This window comes from Solanum dulcamara, chromosome 2, assembly GCF_947179165.1.
Source record: "Solanum dulcamara chromosome 2, daSolDulc1.2, whole genome shotgun sequence".
NCBI classification, from domain to species: domain Eukaryota; kingdom Viridiplantae; phylum Streptophyta; class Magnoliopsida; order Solanales; family Solanaceae; genus Solanum; species Solanum dulcamara.
Window position 1 is genome coordinate 5,983,982 of NC_077238.1, and position 17,454 is coordinate 6,001,435.

The 17,454-nt window shown below is 33.2% G+C and overlaps 1 protein-coding gene across 1 annotated transcript; it reads left to right on the top strand.

The window, feature by feature from the left end:
• Positions 1–7,111: 7,111 nt before the first annotated feature.
• On the top strand, positions 7,112–11,250 carry LOC129880109 (uncharacterized). The gene is made up of 5 exons (XM_055953988.1): positions 7,112–7,312; positions 8,268–8,400; positions 9,121–9,245; positions 9,367–9,513; positions 10,908–11,250. The coding sequence occupies exons 1-5, from the start codon at positions 7,133–7,135 to the stop codon at positions 11,040–11,042; spliced, it is 720 nt and encodes a 239-aa protein (XP_055809963.1). The 5' UTR covers positions 7,112–7,132; the 3' UTR covers positions 11,043–11,250.
• Positions 11,251–17,454: the final 6,204 nt, after the last annotated feature.

A 17,454-nucleotide genomic window follows, 5' to 3' on the forward strand; every position in this document is an offset into this window, starting at 1 on the left:
CACGAAAAATCAAAAAACCGAACCAAACCGATAACCAAATCAAATCGGAAAAAAAAACCGACATTTATTTGGTTTGATTTGGTTTGGTTTTTAAATTTAAAAACCGACTATATTTGGTTTGGTTTTGGTTTCAAGTCTAAAAAAACCGAAAAAACGGAATCAAACCGACTTTATATATACATATTTTAAAAATTAAATTTGTATATATATGTGTGTGTATTTTAATATTTTTATGAAAAAAATACAATTTATATTGATTTTTTATATTTTTGATCTTGAGCCATTCTTTTGAATTATACTAAATAAAGTAAAAATAAATAAAATATAGACTTCATACACAGAAAAGCTACTCACAATTACAAATAATAAAACTTTAGGTGAGTCATTCTCTATTATTAAACATGTATGCGTCAATTTTGGCTAGTAGCTACTGGCTACAATGAAATTTATAATAAGAAAATACTTTTGAAATTTATTTTCTGTTTATTCAAATAGTGACTACAAGGTATTTTAAAAACCGACAAAAACCGAAAAAACTGAAAAACCGATAAAAACCGACAAAAACCGAATAGTAAAAACCGATATCGTTTGGTTTGGTTTGATTTGACAATTTAAAAAACCGACTCAATTGGTTTGGTTATTTTTTAAATAAAAACCGATCCAAACCGAACCGTGAGCACCCCTAGTTATGAGTAATATCTTATGGTATAGTGGTTGACAATATATAGTGATTAACTGTGGTTGTTTGTGTTGAAAACTGATAATTAGTAGTGGAATGTTATTGATAGTTAATGTCGATGGTGAATGATGATATATGACAATTAGAAATATATAATATTGACTAATTATGAAATTATTGATAATAATTAGTAGATGTGATATTGGTTGGTGGTGATGATTGCAAATGATGGATAATGACGACGATGGTGATGATTTATTTTGGTGACTGACGATAGTGGTAATTGGGCCGAGGATGGTGGTTGTGAATGGTAGGTGGTGATGATTGACAGTGGTTGTAGTTATGGCTGAAATAGTGGTGGTGAAAATAGATGGAGTAGCGGTAAACTGTCATTTTTGTAGAAATTCTTAAATAGATATCTTAATGATATTAAGATTTTATTATATATCTTAATCATTCACACCCATTAAGTGGTTGTAAAATAAGAATAACAAACACACTTAATGCTTAAGATTCAGATTTTGAAAACAAACAGACTTAATGTCTAAGATATGAATGCTTAAGATTCAAATTTTGAAAACAAACAGACTTAATGACTAAGATTTGAATTATTAAGATTAATATTTTCATTAAGTACAAATAAATGAGGCCTAAGTATTGTATAAGTGAGACACATATCACTGCTAGGCTATGTTAGGTAATATTTTTAAATTGGAATTATGTACTATATAGTAGCTATATTTGCTTAGATACAACAACAACAATCCAGTTTGATCCCACGACGTGGGATCTGGAAATATTTGCTTAAATTTTTCTAAATTTGAATAGAAAATATAATTATTATATTTTTTTCAAAATGCTCTTATTACTATGTTATTCAATAACAGAATCATAATGCGAAATTCTCTTATTAAATTGAGTGCAATTTTATAGTATTAATTCTATACTTCATTAATTACTACTATGTTTTTTCACAGATATGACAACACTATATTCTCCTTGTGTTGGTAGAATGACCACATCTTTTTTTTTTGTTTTCTTTTTATGGAATGACCACATTGTGATGCTCCAATTCGTTTCACAAAATAGCAGTATAAAAAAGGCCATAAAATATGTTGATGTATTCATATTATTGAAGATATGATGATGAACAATGGTGAATCCTAAAGGAGTGTGCATGGGAACACAAGTGCATTTTGGTCTTTTTTTTTCCCTCCAAATTTTGGACCCAAAATATATTTGTGTTCCCAGGTCACCCCTTTGGGGACACCTTGTTATTTATTTAGTTAGTTAGTTAGTTTTAATGTATCACAATAATTATATAGATCGTGAGATTTTTACTCTACTTACAATCATCTTTCAATGCTACTCGATCGAGGTACTTTTTGTAAATTTTTACTAACTTCTTTCATTTATATGGGCTGAAATTGCCACCTTTAATCACAACTTGTGACACAATGACCCCGTTAGTTATGTTGTTGCCTTATAGTGTTGAACTCTAATATCTTCTACTTTTTTATTCGGTATTCGATATTCAGTATTCATAATGAAGTCTGATTAAATTTGAATTCACGCATTGTAGATACATTTTTAGAGGCGACACTCCCAACAAGATTATTTCTAATTTCAGTAACTCAAATCTGAAATATTTAATTCGGAGCAAAAGAATGTCAATCATCCTTAATTCCCCCACAACCCATATTAAGTTCTTTCCAAGATAATGTGTTTCAAAAGTATTTGATGGATATTTAGGATCTTATGTAGTCAAGCTTTTTTGTTTTTCTTTTCTTTGATATGTTGAATTAATGATTGTTCATCTGAAAATTCAATCAGTGGAGATTTTTTTTTTAAAAAAAATTTGCCTAAGTTTTCTATATTTCTGTAAGCATTTAAATTTTATTGAATTCAAATTCATAAAATAATTTAGACTACATTAAATTCAAGACAATATCCAAATAAATATTATGCCTAAATTTATAAAAGAATTTTTAATTATATTTTAATATATTTAATTTTGGATATATCTCATAAGAGGTATAAGTAGGATTTCCAGAATGTAGAAAGTGTAAATGTTTAGTTTTAAAATATAAAAGTGTGCACTAAGAACTTACTCATAGAGGCCGTTTGAATTGGCTTAAAAGCTGTTTTCAGCTTTTTTGTGAGTGTTTGACTAGCCAACTTAAAATTATTTTGTGCTTAAAATAAGCCCCAATAAATAGTTGAGTTTATTTGGATGAACTTATTTTAAGCAGTTTATAAGTTGAAAACAGCTTATAAGTTAAAAAAAAAAGTTGACCTGCACCTTTTTTTTTTTTTTTTAAATTTATAAGCAATTTTTAACTTATAAGCTACTTAAAAATAAGTCAATTCAAACAGGCTAATACTCTTGAAAAGGACCTTAAATACAAGTTGCCAAGTTTAGTCACAAGTGTCACTCCTATAATACAAAACATATGTGGCTCAAAAAGATGTTGAGCATATAATTAATAAATAAAAATATTTTCTCTTTAATAATTTAATTTTTAAAATAAAATAATCACACACTTCAATAAATTTATTAAAAATATTATTCTTGAATTAAGAATGAATTGATGGATCATGATTACGTGTCCTATATGTTTTTTTAACAATTAAGAATGAATTGATGGATCATGATTACGTGTCCTATATGTTTTTTTATATCTTCGATTTTTTTATATGTGGATTAAACATCTATCAAAGAGAAGGAAATAAAGACTTTCATAAAAATTCTCGTAAAATTGAGAATTTTGTAGGTATGTCGTACATGCTAGATTATGAATTAATTATATTGAATTTTATCATAATTCAAAAATATTAATCATAAAGGGATACCACGATCATTTTTTTTTAATAATATCAAATTTTATATGATTTTGATTAGTGATTAATATATTTTAAATACTTATATTTTAATTTAATATCGCTTAATCGACTGAATATTAATCTGACAGATGGATAAACGCTGCAAAACAGAAAAGTTGTAAACATGAGGTCCAATTATAACTTTTCCAAAAGAGAATTTGGAGGTGGAGCATATGACAATGACAAAAGAACCATGATATATTTAATTGGAACAAGTAATGAAAGATGAGTCACTAAACAAAACAAATCAAGAAAAAAAAAAGGAGAAGCAATCAATTTGAGTGAGAGGTTGATGGTTTAAAAGGGACATTTTAAATTGTACTTATTGTATCATATACTGAGTTAAAGCAATGGTATATTTAGAGGCGAAATCAAAATTTTTATTAAGAAAATTTCGTATTTATTATGAAAATGTTTGGCTAACATACATTATGTAAATATTTGTTTTTGTTTATTTAATAATTGGCGAGCATTAAAAATATCGATAAGCTAAATGATCAATCAAAAATTATAAATTGATTATCTCTAACTTATAATTTTATAATTTATACAAACTTTTGATTTGATCAAACTTTCTACAGTTTTACATCTTTTGTACTCTTCCTAATATTCTTCTCCTTTTTTTTTTTTCATCATTTGTCCTTTTCAATGTGAAATTGTTTTTAAATTAATATTTTTTTTTAGAAAAAGTAGATTCAAAGAAATTGCAGAAAAATGCTTATCGTCACCTTTTAACCAAACACATAATTGCTTATTTTTATAATTAATTTTAATACTTAATTACTCCCTCGTTCCAAATGATTCTCATTTTTCAATTCTCGAGAGTTAATTTAATTAATTTTTAAAACTAAATTAGATTTAGGTTAATAATTTAATTTAATATTTTATAATTAAAATTTAGACATTCAAAAACTATACGAAAAATACTATAAATTGTAATTTTTCTCATATCAATATGACAAAAAAATACATCTTAAATATTAATCAAAATTCATATCTTTTGCTCTTAAAAATAAAATTGTGACAATTATTTTAAAATGGATAGAATATCAATTATTTTTCATCAGCTAACACCAAACGACCCTATCTCTCTCTCTATGTGTGTATGTCAGTATGAAATAACGTGCTTTTCAGGCGAGAGAGATTCGAATGAACCCTTTTCGCCTATTAGCTCCCCCATTTATCTAACGGTCACTATGTTATTGTAGCGTTTGTTTATTAAGCTAATAATTAGGGCAGTTTTAAGAATATTAAACTATAGGTTATTATTACAGTAATGATTTCATAAAAATGACAACATAGTATCCATATATTCTCCTTGTGTTGATAGAATGACCACATTGTGATGTTCCAATTAGTTCACAATAAACATTATAAATAAATTCCAAACATATGTCAATGGCTTCTCATTATATTGTGAATGATAATGAACAATGGTGAATCCCCAGAGGAGTGTGCATGGGAACACAGGTGCATTTTGGTCCTTATATTTTTGCAATTGATGGACCAAATATACTTGTCTTCTCAGGTCACCCCTTTGAGGTCACCTTGTTGTTGTTGTTTTTTTAATCGTATTTTAATTTTACAGAATAATAATTATTTAAGGCGAAACTTATTGGTGACTCTCTAAAATTGGCACCAACTTTCACCTAGACACCTCAAGTAAGGCTCCGATGTGTCATTTTGACACTTTGTGCTGATTTGGCATATTGCGTGTGCTGCACCCATTTTAAGCGCGTGAAGAGTGTTTTTTCATAATTTTTTTTTGTTCTTCTTCTTCATTTTTTAGCATTCTTCTTCTTCATTTGTTGTTCTTCTTTTGCAAAATCAATTAGCACGATTTTGTTTTGATTATTTACCTCTATTTTTGTCAATCATACCTCCTACTTATCAATTAACCTTTCATTTTACTATCTCACAAATCGGTTCTGGATTTTAGTAATTTTTCTTGTTTAATGTGCTTTCATTTGTGGGGTTTTTATGTTTATTAGTAATTTTATGTTTATCTCCGGTTGAGATGGTGGCGGTGGGTGGCTCCTCCGATTGTTGCTTCGTCGCCGGCCCCTGCTTTCAGTATTTACAGTTTTGGACACCCTTTACTTTCGTTTTTGCTGGACAATGAAGAAATCAATAGAAATCCAATGTGAATTTACCAAATTAGTGAAAATTAAGGGTAAAAAAGAAATAATATTTTTCTTAAAAAAGACAATGATGGAGATGAAATTGAGGATGTATGTATGTTCATTTGTATATGGAATGAAAAAAGGTGGTGTTGGAAGACGACGGCGGGTGGGTGGTGTTGGAAGACCATTGATAGGGTGTGGGGGTGGGGGTTAATAGTTGTTAATTTTTATTTTTTTTTTAAATTATTATTTGGATAAAAAAAATGGCACGTGCCATTAAATTATTAGTCATTTTTTCTATTCAAAAGTCATTATTTGATAATTATTTTTGATATAATATATATATATGTGTCACGTGTCTTTATTTAATTTGCTGCTTTTGACACGTCAGACTCAGTGACGGAATCAGGATTTTTAATAAGGGGGTTCAAAATCTAAAAAAGTAGACACACGAACTAGTCGAAGGGGATTCGACATCTACTATTTATACATAAAAAATATTTTAATCATGTATAAATAGTATAATTTTTCGCCGAAGGGGGTTCGGATGAATCCCTGGATACATGCTGGGTCCGCCCCTGATCAGGCAGTGCATTACACACACTTAATATATTTTGGTGATTGTCAAAAAAGTGTCAAAATGACACATCGGAGCCTTACTTGAGGTGTCTAAAATGAACAAAGCCTAGTTGAGGTGTCTAAGTGAAAGTTGGTGCCAACTTTAGAGGGCCACCAATGAATTTCGCCATTATTTAAATACATGTGTATTCATCATTCAACAATTATAGATTGTGAGATTTTCTACTCTTTTTATGATTGTCCTGAATGCTACTCGATCGATCAAGGTATTATCATCTTGTAACTAAAAATTTCTAAGTTTTATACTTATAATAACTTATTCATATATCATATGCAAATTGAAAAAGTTATTGGGACGTATCTTCATATTCTGCCTTTGTCAAAGAAACATTTAGTTGTGTTCACTTTATTAATTTGTTCATTTGAGAATGATATACTAATATTAAATCGAAATGAAAAAAAATTAAAAAAATTTTTTTACTCATGATTCAACGATTGGTACGATGGTTTGATTTATTCTATAAATTCTTATTTTGTTGGATATTCCAAAGGTGAGATTATAGAGTCGAGAGGGAAGTAGTTTTTGAATTCTAATATTTTATAGTTCGATTAATTAAAATTAATATTCATAGATCTCTGGTAACAAATAATTGGAAAAAAATGAAATACTAGCGTAGCATTTTCTTTTTTTTATTTATATTTTGTAATTTCTTTCTTGACTTGTGAGTAGGAATTTAAATTCCCATATTACCCTCCACGTCATCTCAAAACTACTGACATCGGCGAATTCACAGTATCAGTCTCAAACCCCACCGTCGCCAGCTAAAATCCTACTGACGGCTGACTGTCCGTACAAATACCGGCGAAAATGGATTCGGAAAAACCCTCATCTCCAATCAAAGACAAGGATTTGTTCAAAGCTGCTGAATCTGGTGATTCATCGCTCTTCAAATCACTTCCTGAAGAACAGCTCCTCAAATCCCTCGCTCTCCGTAATGAAGATGCTCGTTCTCTCCTTCACGTTGCCGTCTCTTCTGGACACACTGAGGTTCCTTCAATCTCAACTCAATGGTTTCTTCGTGTATTTACTTCTTCATATTTTAGAAAATCCCTTGACGAAAATACTGGTTCCGCCACTGGGATTTTGTTACTTTCTTAATCTTATAAATTTAAGCATTTTGAAATTAGGACTCTCCTGTTATCTACATGTTTGATGTGTTTCCCTGTCCAAGATTTAAACTTTGTGGACTTTAACCAATATTTTGAAATGCATCTGTACGCACACCTTACCCTACCTTTGTTGTGGGGGGAGGGGGGAGATTGTTTCAAAGCAGGCCTCGGGTCAAAAGAAGTGTAATCAAAGTAGGATTGAAAGGAAAATAACAACAACAAAATAGCAAGATAAACAAAGCAAATGAAGCAATCTGTAGTGGTAAAAGGGCAGGATTGAAATGCATCTGTCTTCCCTAAATAATGGTGGCAGTCAGCGAGTGTACGGACGCTAAAACTAATACTCTTGTTTTAAAATGTGGTATAACTCTGAAAAAGAGGAAGAAGCGGAGCTACAAGAAAAATTCCTGCTGCTACCATAGTAGCAACATGTATAAGAACCGAAATAGGAATAGGCCCATGTATCATATTACCAATTTGATACAGAGAATTGTAGCTTATTGTACTTTTGTTTTAGTAAAAAATAAATTAGTCTAGCCATATCTATTTGTGGAAGTTAGTCTAATCGATTTTCAATAAGGGAAAGTGTTAAAAAATTTATTTGGATAAAAGGGGGACTGATATAAATCACATTTTTTTCGACATGTGAAAAGTCATAGTAAAAGAATTTTATGTTTGATTCTCCAAGTAGAAATGGAGTCAAAACAAATTGGGGAGGGAGAGAGAGAGTGTGTACAAATTGTATCTAATTCCTGAATGTGATGTTTACAATGTTGAATATCGGGGTTGACGTAATAACTTTGTGGAATTTGGGTTTTGGTAATGGCATTTAGGTGGTGAAGATTCTTGCAGCTGCTGATCCCTCAGTGAGTGGTATAAATAGTGGTGATGAAGAAGGTTGGGTGCCGTTGCACTCTGCAGCAAGCAGTGGTAATGTGGAAATTGTGAAGATTTTGCTAAGAAGAGGTGAGTAGTATAACAATTTGCTGTGTTTTACTAAGCTGAACACTTGATCTATGCCATATAGAGATTTTATTTCTACAAACTGAAATGATATGTAAAATGAAAATAAAGATCCGAAAAGATTTCTATGCATTTAAGAGAATGGTTTTCTAAAGAATTATCAGCCTTTTGGAATTTAATTAATCTGTGTGCAGTAATTCCATTGACTTGTGGATTTTAAGGAGTAGAAGAAATTGAATTGATGTGCTAAACACAGATGGATCATGGCTGTACAGTAAAAAAAATAGCATTATTGAATTTGTACAGTTCACTTATATACAAATCTTTTGCATTTTGCCTACCTGACATTACGGGGGTCAGCATCTAGTAATCAAATGATTCACAGCAGAAACTGAATTGTAATAGTCTGTGCCAATCCATCTATGCGTTCGTGTATTTCACTATTTCTCCAATATTCAGATAGGATTCCATGTTCTCACAAAATCTATTGCATTGCAGTTTTGTAAGATGAAATAAGTTATCCTTATATCAGAAATATGTTTTTGTTACCTTTAATCTCGTGTATCCTATGAGGACTTTGTTGCTGTTGCACTGAAGGAGTGACCTGTGAAAGTGTACCTGCTTTGGTCAGCATTGTTTAAACAGTTTCAATGAATTTAGTTCACTCATTTAATGGTTGAGCCATGAATTTGTGATAGTAAATGTGAATATATTTGTAAATAGGTGCTGATGTAAATCTGAAAAATGATGGTGGTCGCACTGCTCTTCACTATGCTGCTAGCAAGGGTCGAGCGAAAATAGCTGAACTTTTGATTTCACATGGTGCTAAGATCAATGCAAAAGACAAGGCTTGTAATCTTATGCTTTGGACTACTAATCTTCTTGAAAAGCTTATTATGGTTAAAAATATATTTGAAAGTTAGGGTGTTGATAACTTCTTGCTGTTGGTTTTATTAACATGTGATATAGGTAGGATGCACCCCATTGCATCGTGCAGCTAGCACTGGGAACTCTGAGCTGTGCGAACTATTAATTGAGGAAGGCGCTGAAGTTGATGAAGTTGACAAGGCAGGGGAAACACCGTTGATGACTGCTGTTGTATGCGGCAATAAGGAGGTAATTATGCAGAAGTTATTTCCTTTACACGGGTTAAATGTCTCAAATATTGTTCATGAGCTATATAGATCGGAAGGGTCTTAAATATATGATTTCACATGGCTCATATAGCCTGTTTGGATTGACTTATTTTTAAACAGCTTATAAGTTGAAAACTGCTTATAAGTTAAAAAAAAAAGTAGGTGCAGGCCAACTTTTTTTTTTTGACTTATAAGCTGTTTTCAACTTATAAATTGCTTAAAATAAGTTCATCCAAATAAACCCAACTATTTATTGGGGCTTATTTTAAGCACAAAATGACTTTAAGTTGGCCAGCCAAACACTCAAAAAAAGCTGAAAATAACTTATAAGCAGCTTATAAGCCAAATCCAAACGGCCTCATAGATATCTGACAAGTGAACAGTGCAGTTTTTTTTTTTTTTTGGGTGATAAGGGAGATCGTCGTTCTTCTTTTCTTGAATACTTAAGCATGTTAAGTATCAGAAATCTCGTGCTGCCCTTTCTAAGTAATTACACCTTTTCATTTGGTCTGTGGAAGGACCCTTCATCTTATGCGGCTCCTTTCTCGTTATTCTACTACTTCAGCCCACTTTCCCATTTGGAAAAGAAATAAGGGCTAATTACAGTAGATGGGCCATTCGGTCATATTAATTACCAAAAAAAAGGGTCATTCGGTGTATATTCATATATACCCAGTGTATATTTCATGTATAGAGTGTATCATAATGTATATTCAGGGTTTAAATCATGTATATTTACATATACACTGTATATTTTCTATGATTTTTGGCTATTTTTTATTTAAATAAAACATGACTATATTTGTTGTAAACTAATTAGTTTATTGTATATATTTGAAATTGTCCCAAGAAATAACAGTTCCATCCTTTTCTCTCCTTTCTTTGTTATGCCTGAGGTCAAATCACTGAAACCAAGTTATATCTAAACAAAGTTGTTTCCTCAGAAACTCGGTATGAAACTCTGCGTTACTCACCTATGAAGTTGTCCTCTGAAAAGCTCACCCAAAATCATCCAATTTATTCATGCTACATTTAGTTACACGGGAATGTAATTGCAGCAGGTGGATACTAATGATACCTTTAATATTCATGCTACGTTTAGTTAAGTGAAGCTTTGATTCTATTCGTATTACCAATGTGCAAAAACAAAAAGACACACCAAGGGTTGTGACCTGGTTGGTCAGTGAAGTGGAAACGCCTAGTAGACCATCGTTTTTTCCATAACTTTTGTTTGATTCATAATATTGTGCTTCCTATTATTGCAAAAACTTTTTGGTTGTAGATAACATGTTTAAGGAGCCAAAACTTCCTTAGAATTATTACTACATTACGGGACAAACAGTAACACACATTGTTATTACGTTTTATTGACAGGTAGCTTTGCTCCTCATAAGACATGGAGCAGATGTTGACATTGAGGACAAGGAAGGATACACTGTGCTTGGTCGAGCTCCTAATGATCTTCGTCCAGTATTAGTCGATGCTGCAAAGATGATGCTTGAAGGATAAACTCCATGAGCTTATAGTAGCCTATCAAAAGACACAATCCAACTCTGTAAATGTTCAATATGAAGCGTGCTCAGCTAGATACAGACCGATGAATATCTTTCTGAAACTTTTTTAGTTGTATGGGAGGAAATCTAAATGTTGTTCTGACTAATTTACTGTATTGTTTTCAACTATCTTTAACAAATATGTTCACTCCTTGAGGAAACTATATGTTTTTTTTTTTTTTTTTTTTTTGGCTACCAAAGAAAATTTTTGGTAGTATATTAGAAAAGGAATATATCAGTACATAAGGTAAAAGAAAAGAAAGTTCAAAATAACTATCCTAATATGAAAATTACAGAAGGTGATGAAGGTATTACATCCAATGTAGTAGTATGGAGAGTATCCTGCTGCAGATCCTCTGGCCTTGACTTTTTACCATTTTCGACACCTATAAACTCTCACCAGGTGCTATGGTTCCAAGTCAAAAGAATATTTATTCAGACTTCCAGGATGGAGTAGAAATTCTCCATATTCCTTGTGATGTAATTGCAAACATCTTGGAAAGAATTGAAATATTATCCATTGTCGCAGCTCCGTAGTTTATCTGCTATTATGCAGATGTTGTGTGTTGTTGTTGGTCTTCACATTTGCTAAGAAACATATATGTGATGATCTTTGGCTGGTCTAATCCTCATGTATGGTATGAGTAGTTTCTCTGTGTTTAAAATTCTCTTTGCTTTCGCAGGGAGTGAAGTAAAGTTGTCAAAGTGATGATCTCCTACAAAATCAAAAGCATAGTTAGTTAAAAAATCAGTCAGTCCATTTCCTTCTCTCAAAACATGCTCCACCCTCACTTCCTTATCCCTCCTCTGCTTTGAGATGTCATTTATGATCATTGATATACTCCATGGAGCCTCCCACTGTTCTGTTAAGATCATTTTCATAGTCAAAGAGTCAATTTCCAACACTAATGGCAGCAATGTGTGTGTAACACAGTATTGGAGCCCTGCACGTATTGCTCTTGCCTCTGCAACCAAGCTCGAACCATCTGGTATTCTTTTTGCTGCTTCATACTGGAGATCACCTGTAGCATTCCTAATGCAAAATGCTAGAGAACTTGGTCCAGGATTTCCTTTGGAGGCTCCATCAGTGTTACATTTATACCATCCTTGTTTAGGAAAGACCCATTTCACTATTTTGCTTATAATTCTAGGCCTGTATTCTTCAAAAGATTGAAGAATTTAAGGTATGCATCTTGGTAAATTTTGTTGCCCTGGGAACCTCATTCTGCACAAATAATAGATGATCATGTTTATCTCATATAGCACCTTGTTGATGGACATCTTCCCTCCATGTATAACTGTGTTCCTCCACTTCTATATCTGCCACAATGTAACCAAAGGAATAGCTTTAAAAATGTTTCTGAACTTTGAGGGATACTCTGTGTTCCACCAGATTTGTAGTAGTTGCTTGAATTGTTGGAACTGTGCTGTGATGCCTGCAGCATTTTTAACATAGTTCCAAACTTTTTTTGCAAAATTTCCTGTAACAAAAAGATGATCCACAGTTTCATATTGTCTTTGATCACAGCAAAAGCATGATGCCTCTGTAGTGATCCCTATCCTTCTTACAACCTCTCCAACTGGTATTTTATATTTCCACAACCTCCATACAAAGAAAGATATCTTAAAAGGTACCCCTGGTATCCATATATTTTTATATTCATTTGATTTGGTTGCTTTGCTCCTCAGTAACTCCCATGCAGTACCTAAACTGAATTTACCTGATGCTGTCATCATCCATCTTGGTTTATCCCAATCTTCATTTAATTCATGAAATTGCAAGTCTTGTAGTATATGATCCACAATATCAGTAGGAAACAATTGATGCATTTTTTGTATATTCCAACCACCCTGCAACATAATTTGCTTTACATCTTGAACACTCTCATCTATTACAAAATCTTGTGGGATGATGTAGTAAAGAGCCCTTAATTTTGTCCAGTTGTCAAACCATATATTTGCAGTTCCACTCCTTGGTTCCCACCATATTTCATGCTCTATGTTGTCTCTAGCCTCTATCATAGCCTTCCATACTTGAGAACCCCCCTTCCACTGCACAGTCTGAGGGTTGTCTCTTTTGCAATATTTGATCCACAAGTAATTTTCCCATAGTGTATTTGTTGTTCTGAATTTCCACCACAATTTTGCACATAATGCTTTTGATACATCAAATAAAGATCTAAATCCTATTCCTCCTTCTTCTTTTGGCTTACACAGATGTATCCAAGATGCCCAGTGTCTTCTTCTGCCTTCCTCACTATTGTTCCAGAAGAATTTTGCAAAGATTTTGTGCATGTCAGTGATAACACACTTTGGAGGTTTGATGGCTGATAACAGATGTATTGGTATACTCATTAATACATTATTGATCAGGACAACCTTTCCTCCAAATGATAGTAATCTTCCTCTCCAATTCTGCAGCTTCGTTTTGATTTTCTTGATCAGATCATTGTAGTAAGCCTTCCTTTTTCTTGAGTGAGTGATAGGGCAACCCAAGTATATGAAAGGAAAAGTACCTTTTTTGAAGCCAGTAATATTCTCCATCTGTTGTATCAGATCAGTAGACACTTTACTGTGCACATAGAAGGAGCTCTTGTTTTTATTTATGAGCTGACCTGACAATTGCTCATATGCTTGTAGCACCTGCATAATTAATTTTAAAGAAGTAGCATTAGCAGAAGAAAAAATTATTGTATCATCTGCATAAGCTAGATGATTCAGATTTTCCCTCCATTTAGGCATTCCATAGCTTCTAAATTCATTATGCTCAAATAAAGAGTTTAATGATCTTGATAGAACTTCATTAGATAAGATGAATAGAGTAGGAGAGAGAGGGTCTCCTTGTTTCACCCCCCTGGTGGAGTGGAAGAACCCATGTGTTTGACCATTAACTAGTACAGAGTACCAGTTGTTTGCTATCAACCTCCAAATCATGTCTATGAAGATTTCTGCAAATCCCATCTTCCTTAAAACTCTGATTAAGTAACTCCATGACACTTTGTCATATGCTTTGGCCATATCAAGCTTGAGTACCACATTGGCTGGTTTTCCTCTTAGTCTAATGTCCGTCACTACTTCTTGAGTTAGGAGGACATTTTCAATGATACTTCTGCCTTTGACAAATCCAGACTGGTTAGGAGATATTATAGAAGGTAGGATGCCTTCCAGTTTATCCTGAACCACTCTAGAAATGACCTTATTGATAAAATTGCTGAGACTGATTGGTCTCATATCAGCAAAAGTTTCAATGTTGTTCTTCTTTGGTATCAGAACCAGGTTGGTATGTGTTACTGATTTAGGAAGAGTTTGGCCATCACAAAAGGCTTTCACCATTCTGTGCACGTCAATACCTACTATGTCCCAACACACCTGATAAAAGGTACCAGTCATCCCATCTGGACCAGCAGTACTATCTGGAGATAATGCAAAAACAGCCTTCTTCACCTCCTCTAAAGTTGGTATGCTTACCAGTTGATCATTAGTTCCCTGATCCACCATATTGGGAACATGTTTTAGCAGATTGAAATCAAGAATGGTAGCTTCTTGTGAGAATTGTTGTTGGTAGAAAATGCAAGCTTCTTCTGCTATTAGTGAATCCCCTTCTAGCCAAGCACCTTGTTGATTTTTAATCCTTCTGATTTGTAATCTCTTCCTCCTACCTTTCACAATATTATGAAAATATCTTGTGTTCCTGTCACCCTCTGCAAAACTAGTCATATGTGACTTTTGCCTCCAGAATTCTTCCTCATAATGCAGGTATTTTTTTAAAGCCGCTTGTGCTTGTTGTAGTACCATCCTATTCTCAGGAGTAGGATCATCTTCAAAACATTGCTCTTTAATTCTAACCACCTCTTCTCTTACTGTTATTTGTTTAAATATATCACCAAAAGTGGCCCTACTCCAATGAGTTAAAGCAGATTTCACATTTTTCAATTTCAGTTTGAAACTGACAAAATCATTTCCTTCAAAATCTGTCATCCATGCTTGTTTAACAGCTTCCAAGAATGTGTCATGTTCTGTCCAGAATTTTAAAAATCTGAAAGGCTTTCTTATGTGTTGTGCAAATTCACCACAAGTAAGTAGTAAATGAGCATGGTCTGAGCCAGTTCTGGATAGATGTTGCACTTCCAGGTGTGCAAACCAATCTTGTAATTTTGAGTTTGCAATCATCCTATCCAGCCTTTTGAATATACAGTCACTACCTGTCCTCCCATTCCACCAAGTGAATATGCTGCCCTTATAATTTATTTCAAGAAGTTCACATGAGTTGATACAAAATGCAAAATCCTCATATTCATGTGGGAAAACAGGCAATCCACCAATCTTCTCATCTTCATTCATAATGACATTAAAATCTCCACCTACCAACCATGGTAGTTCCATTTGATCAGCCAGACTGTATAGACTACCCCATAAACTGATTCTATCAAGATGATCACACTTTGCATAGATCATTGTTACCATAAGTGATTTTTCCAATTCCTGGAAAAAAAGCTTTACAGTAATCTGTTGTTCCTGATCCTGTATAATTTCCACATTTATATTTTCATTTACAAAGAACCATATTTTACCATTGCAGTTGTAGTGGGCATGTGTCATGCCTAATCTTCTTCTGAATGCCTGAATATGCCTATAGTGTTGAAAAGGTTCCATTAAAGCTATAATGGAAAATTTGTGATGTCTGTGTAACATTTGAACTCTGTGAAAAGCTTTTTGTGTTTTCACAGATCTGATATTCCAAAATAGTGTCTTCATCATCATTTAAAAATTGGCTTACAACCTCTCCTTGGCACCACTCTCATGGGAATAGTATCTATGTTTACTTGTTTCTTTCCTTTCTTGAGACTTTGTTGCTTAGACCTTGGTGAAAGATCTACTTCTTTGACCACAATGCTTAAAATTTGCTCCACTGAATGCTCTTCTTCACTTTTAGAGAAAATGTCGTCTACATTTTGCACCTCAATGGCCTCATGTATGTGATGAGAGATCACATCATGCAGTTCCTTCAAAGGAGAAGATTTTCTTTGGTGGATTGATGACTGAGAGTTGTTCATTTTCACTTGTGCCACTGCTAAATCCATACTCACTTCCCTTTGAGGAGGAAATGAGCCTATTTCATTGTCAATTGAGATGCTCAGATCTCCATCTGTCATTGTATCATTAGGATAGAATTCGTGGTTGTGATCCAAATGTGCAAGCTTTGAAGTCTGGTTTTCCTCAATCTCCAACTCCTTCTTGCCTATTGTTGAAATCTGTATATCATTCCCACTTGTTTCTATCCCCTGCATTTCATTGACTGGGATCATTTCTGTCTGCTCCAAATTAAATCCTGAGTTGTGTCCATTTTCAGAAAGTATGTCCTCCTCATTAGTACTGATACCATCTTTATTTACTTGTTGTAAATCTGCTCTTGTTTCTTCAAAATTCTTAGAAAGATCAGTCGATTCAATTTCTTTCTTGTTAGGATCTGTTTCATTAATAACACAGAGACCTTCATCAGTCACCTCACTCTCACTTTCGTGCCCATTTTTTAGTATCTGCCTTGTTTCCTCCTTGATCTTATCATCTGCTCCCTTGACTTCTACATTATCAGCTTCTTCTTCCAAGATTGTTCCTAACTCAGCAAAATTATTATGGGTCGAAACCACACTCCCCAACTTACCATGTTTCTTATTGTTGTTTATTCCTTTTTCCTTTTTTCCTGGATAAGTAACAACTTTTCCACTTGATAGAACTTTAGGAACATATATTTGGTAGGGGCGTGTCCATCCCTGTTGTCTTCTGCTTTTTGAATCGTATCCCTTCTCATGTTCCTTCCCCTTCTTCTTTGCAGCTTCATTGATGTTTGCCGTGTTTGCCACCAGGTCAGGATGCAGGACTCGACAGTCATCAATTGAATGTCCTTGTAACATGCATTGTGTGCAATATTTTGGCAAATGGTCATATTGTATTCTCACCTTTTCAACTCTAATGTCCTTAGTCTTCTCATCTTCAATTTCCATCAGCACAAACTTAGGTAGATCAGATAGCAAATCTACCTGGACCTTTACCCTTGCGCAGTTGGATCTAGTTTTATTTATGGTAGCCATATCCAAAATTAGAGGTTTCCCAACTGCAGATGCCAAAGTAAATAACGATTCTTTCCCAAAATATGTTGGGAGTAAATTCGGGAAAGAGATCCAGGCCATGGCTATTGATGTTTCTTCCTCAACCTTAAAGGTAGAAGTATAAATTAATGGCCTCATTTGATATGTAGAACCATCCTTAGATTTCAACCAATAGGCACCCTTCGAGGAAATATTGATGAAGTCCTCCATTAGAGAAAATCTTATCAGTAAGTGTCTGTCTCTCAAGAGACCGATATCACA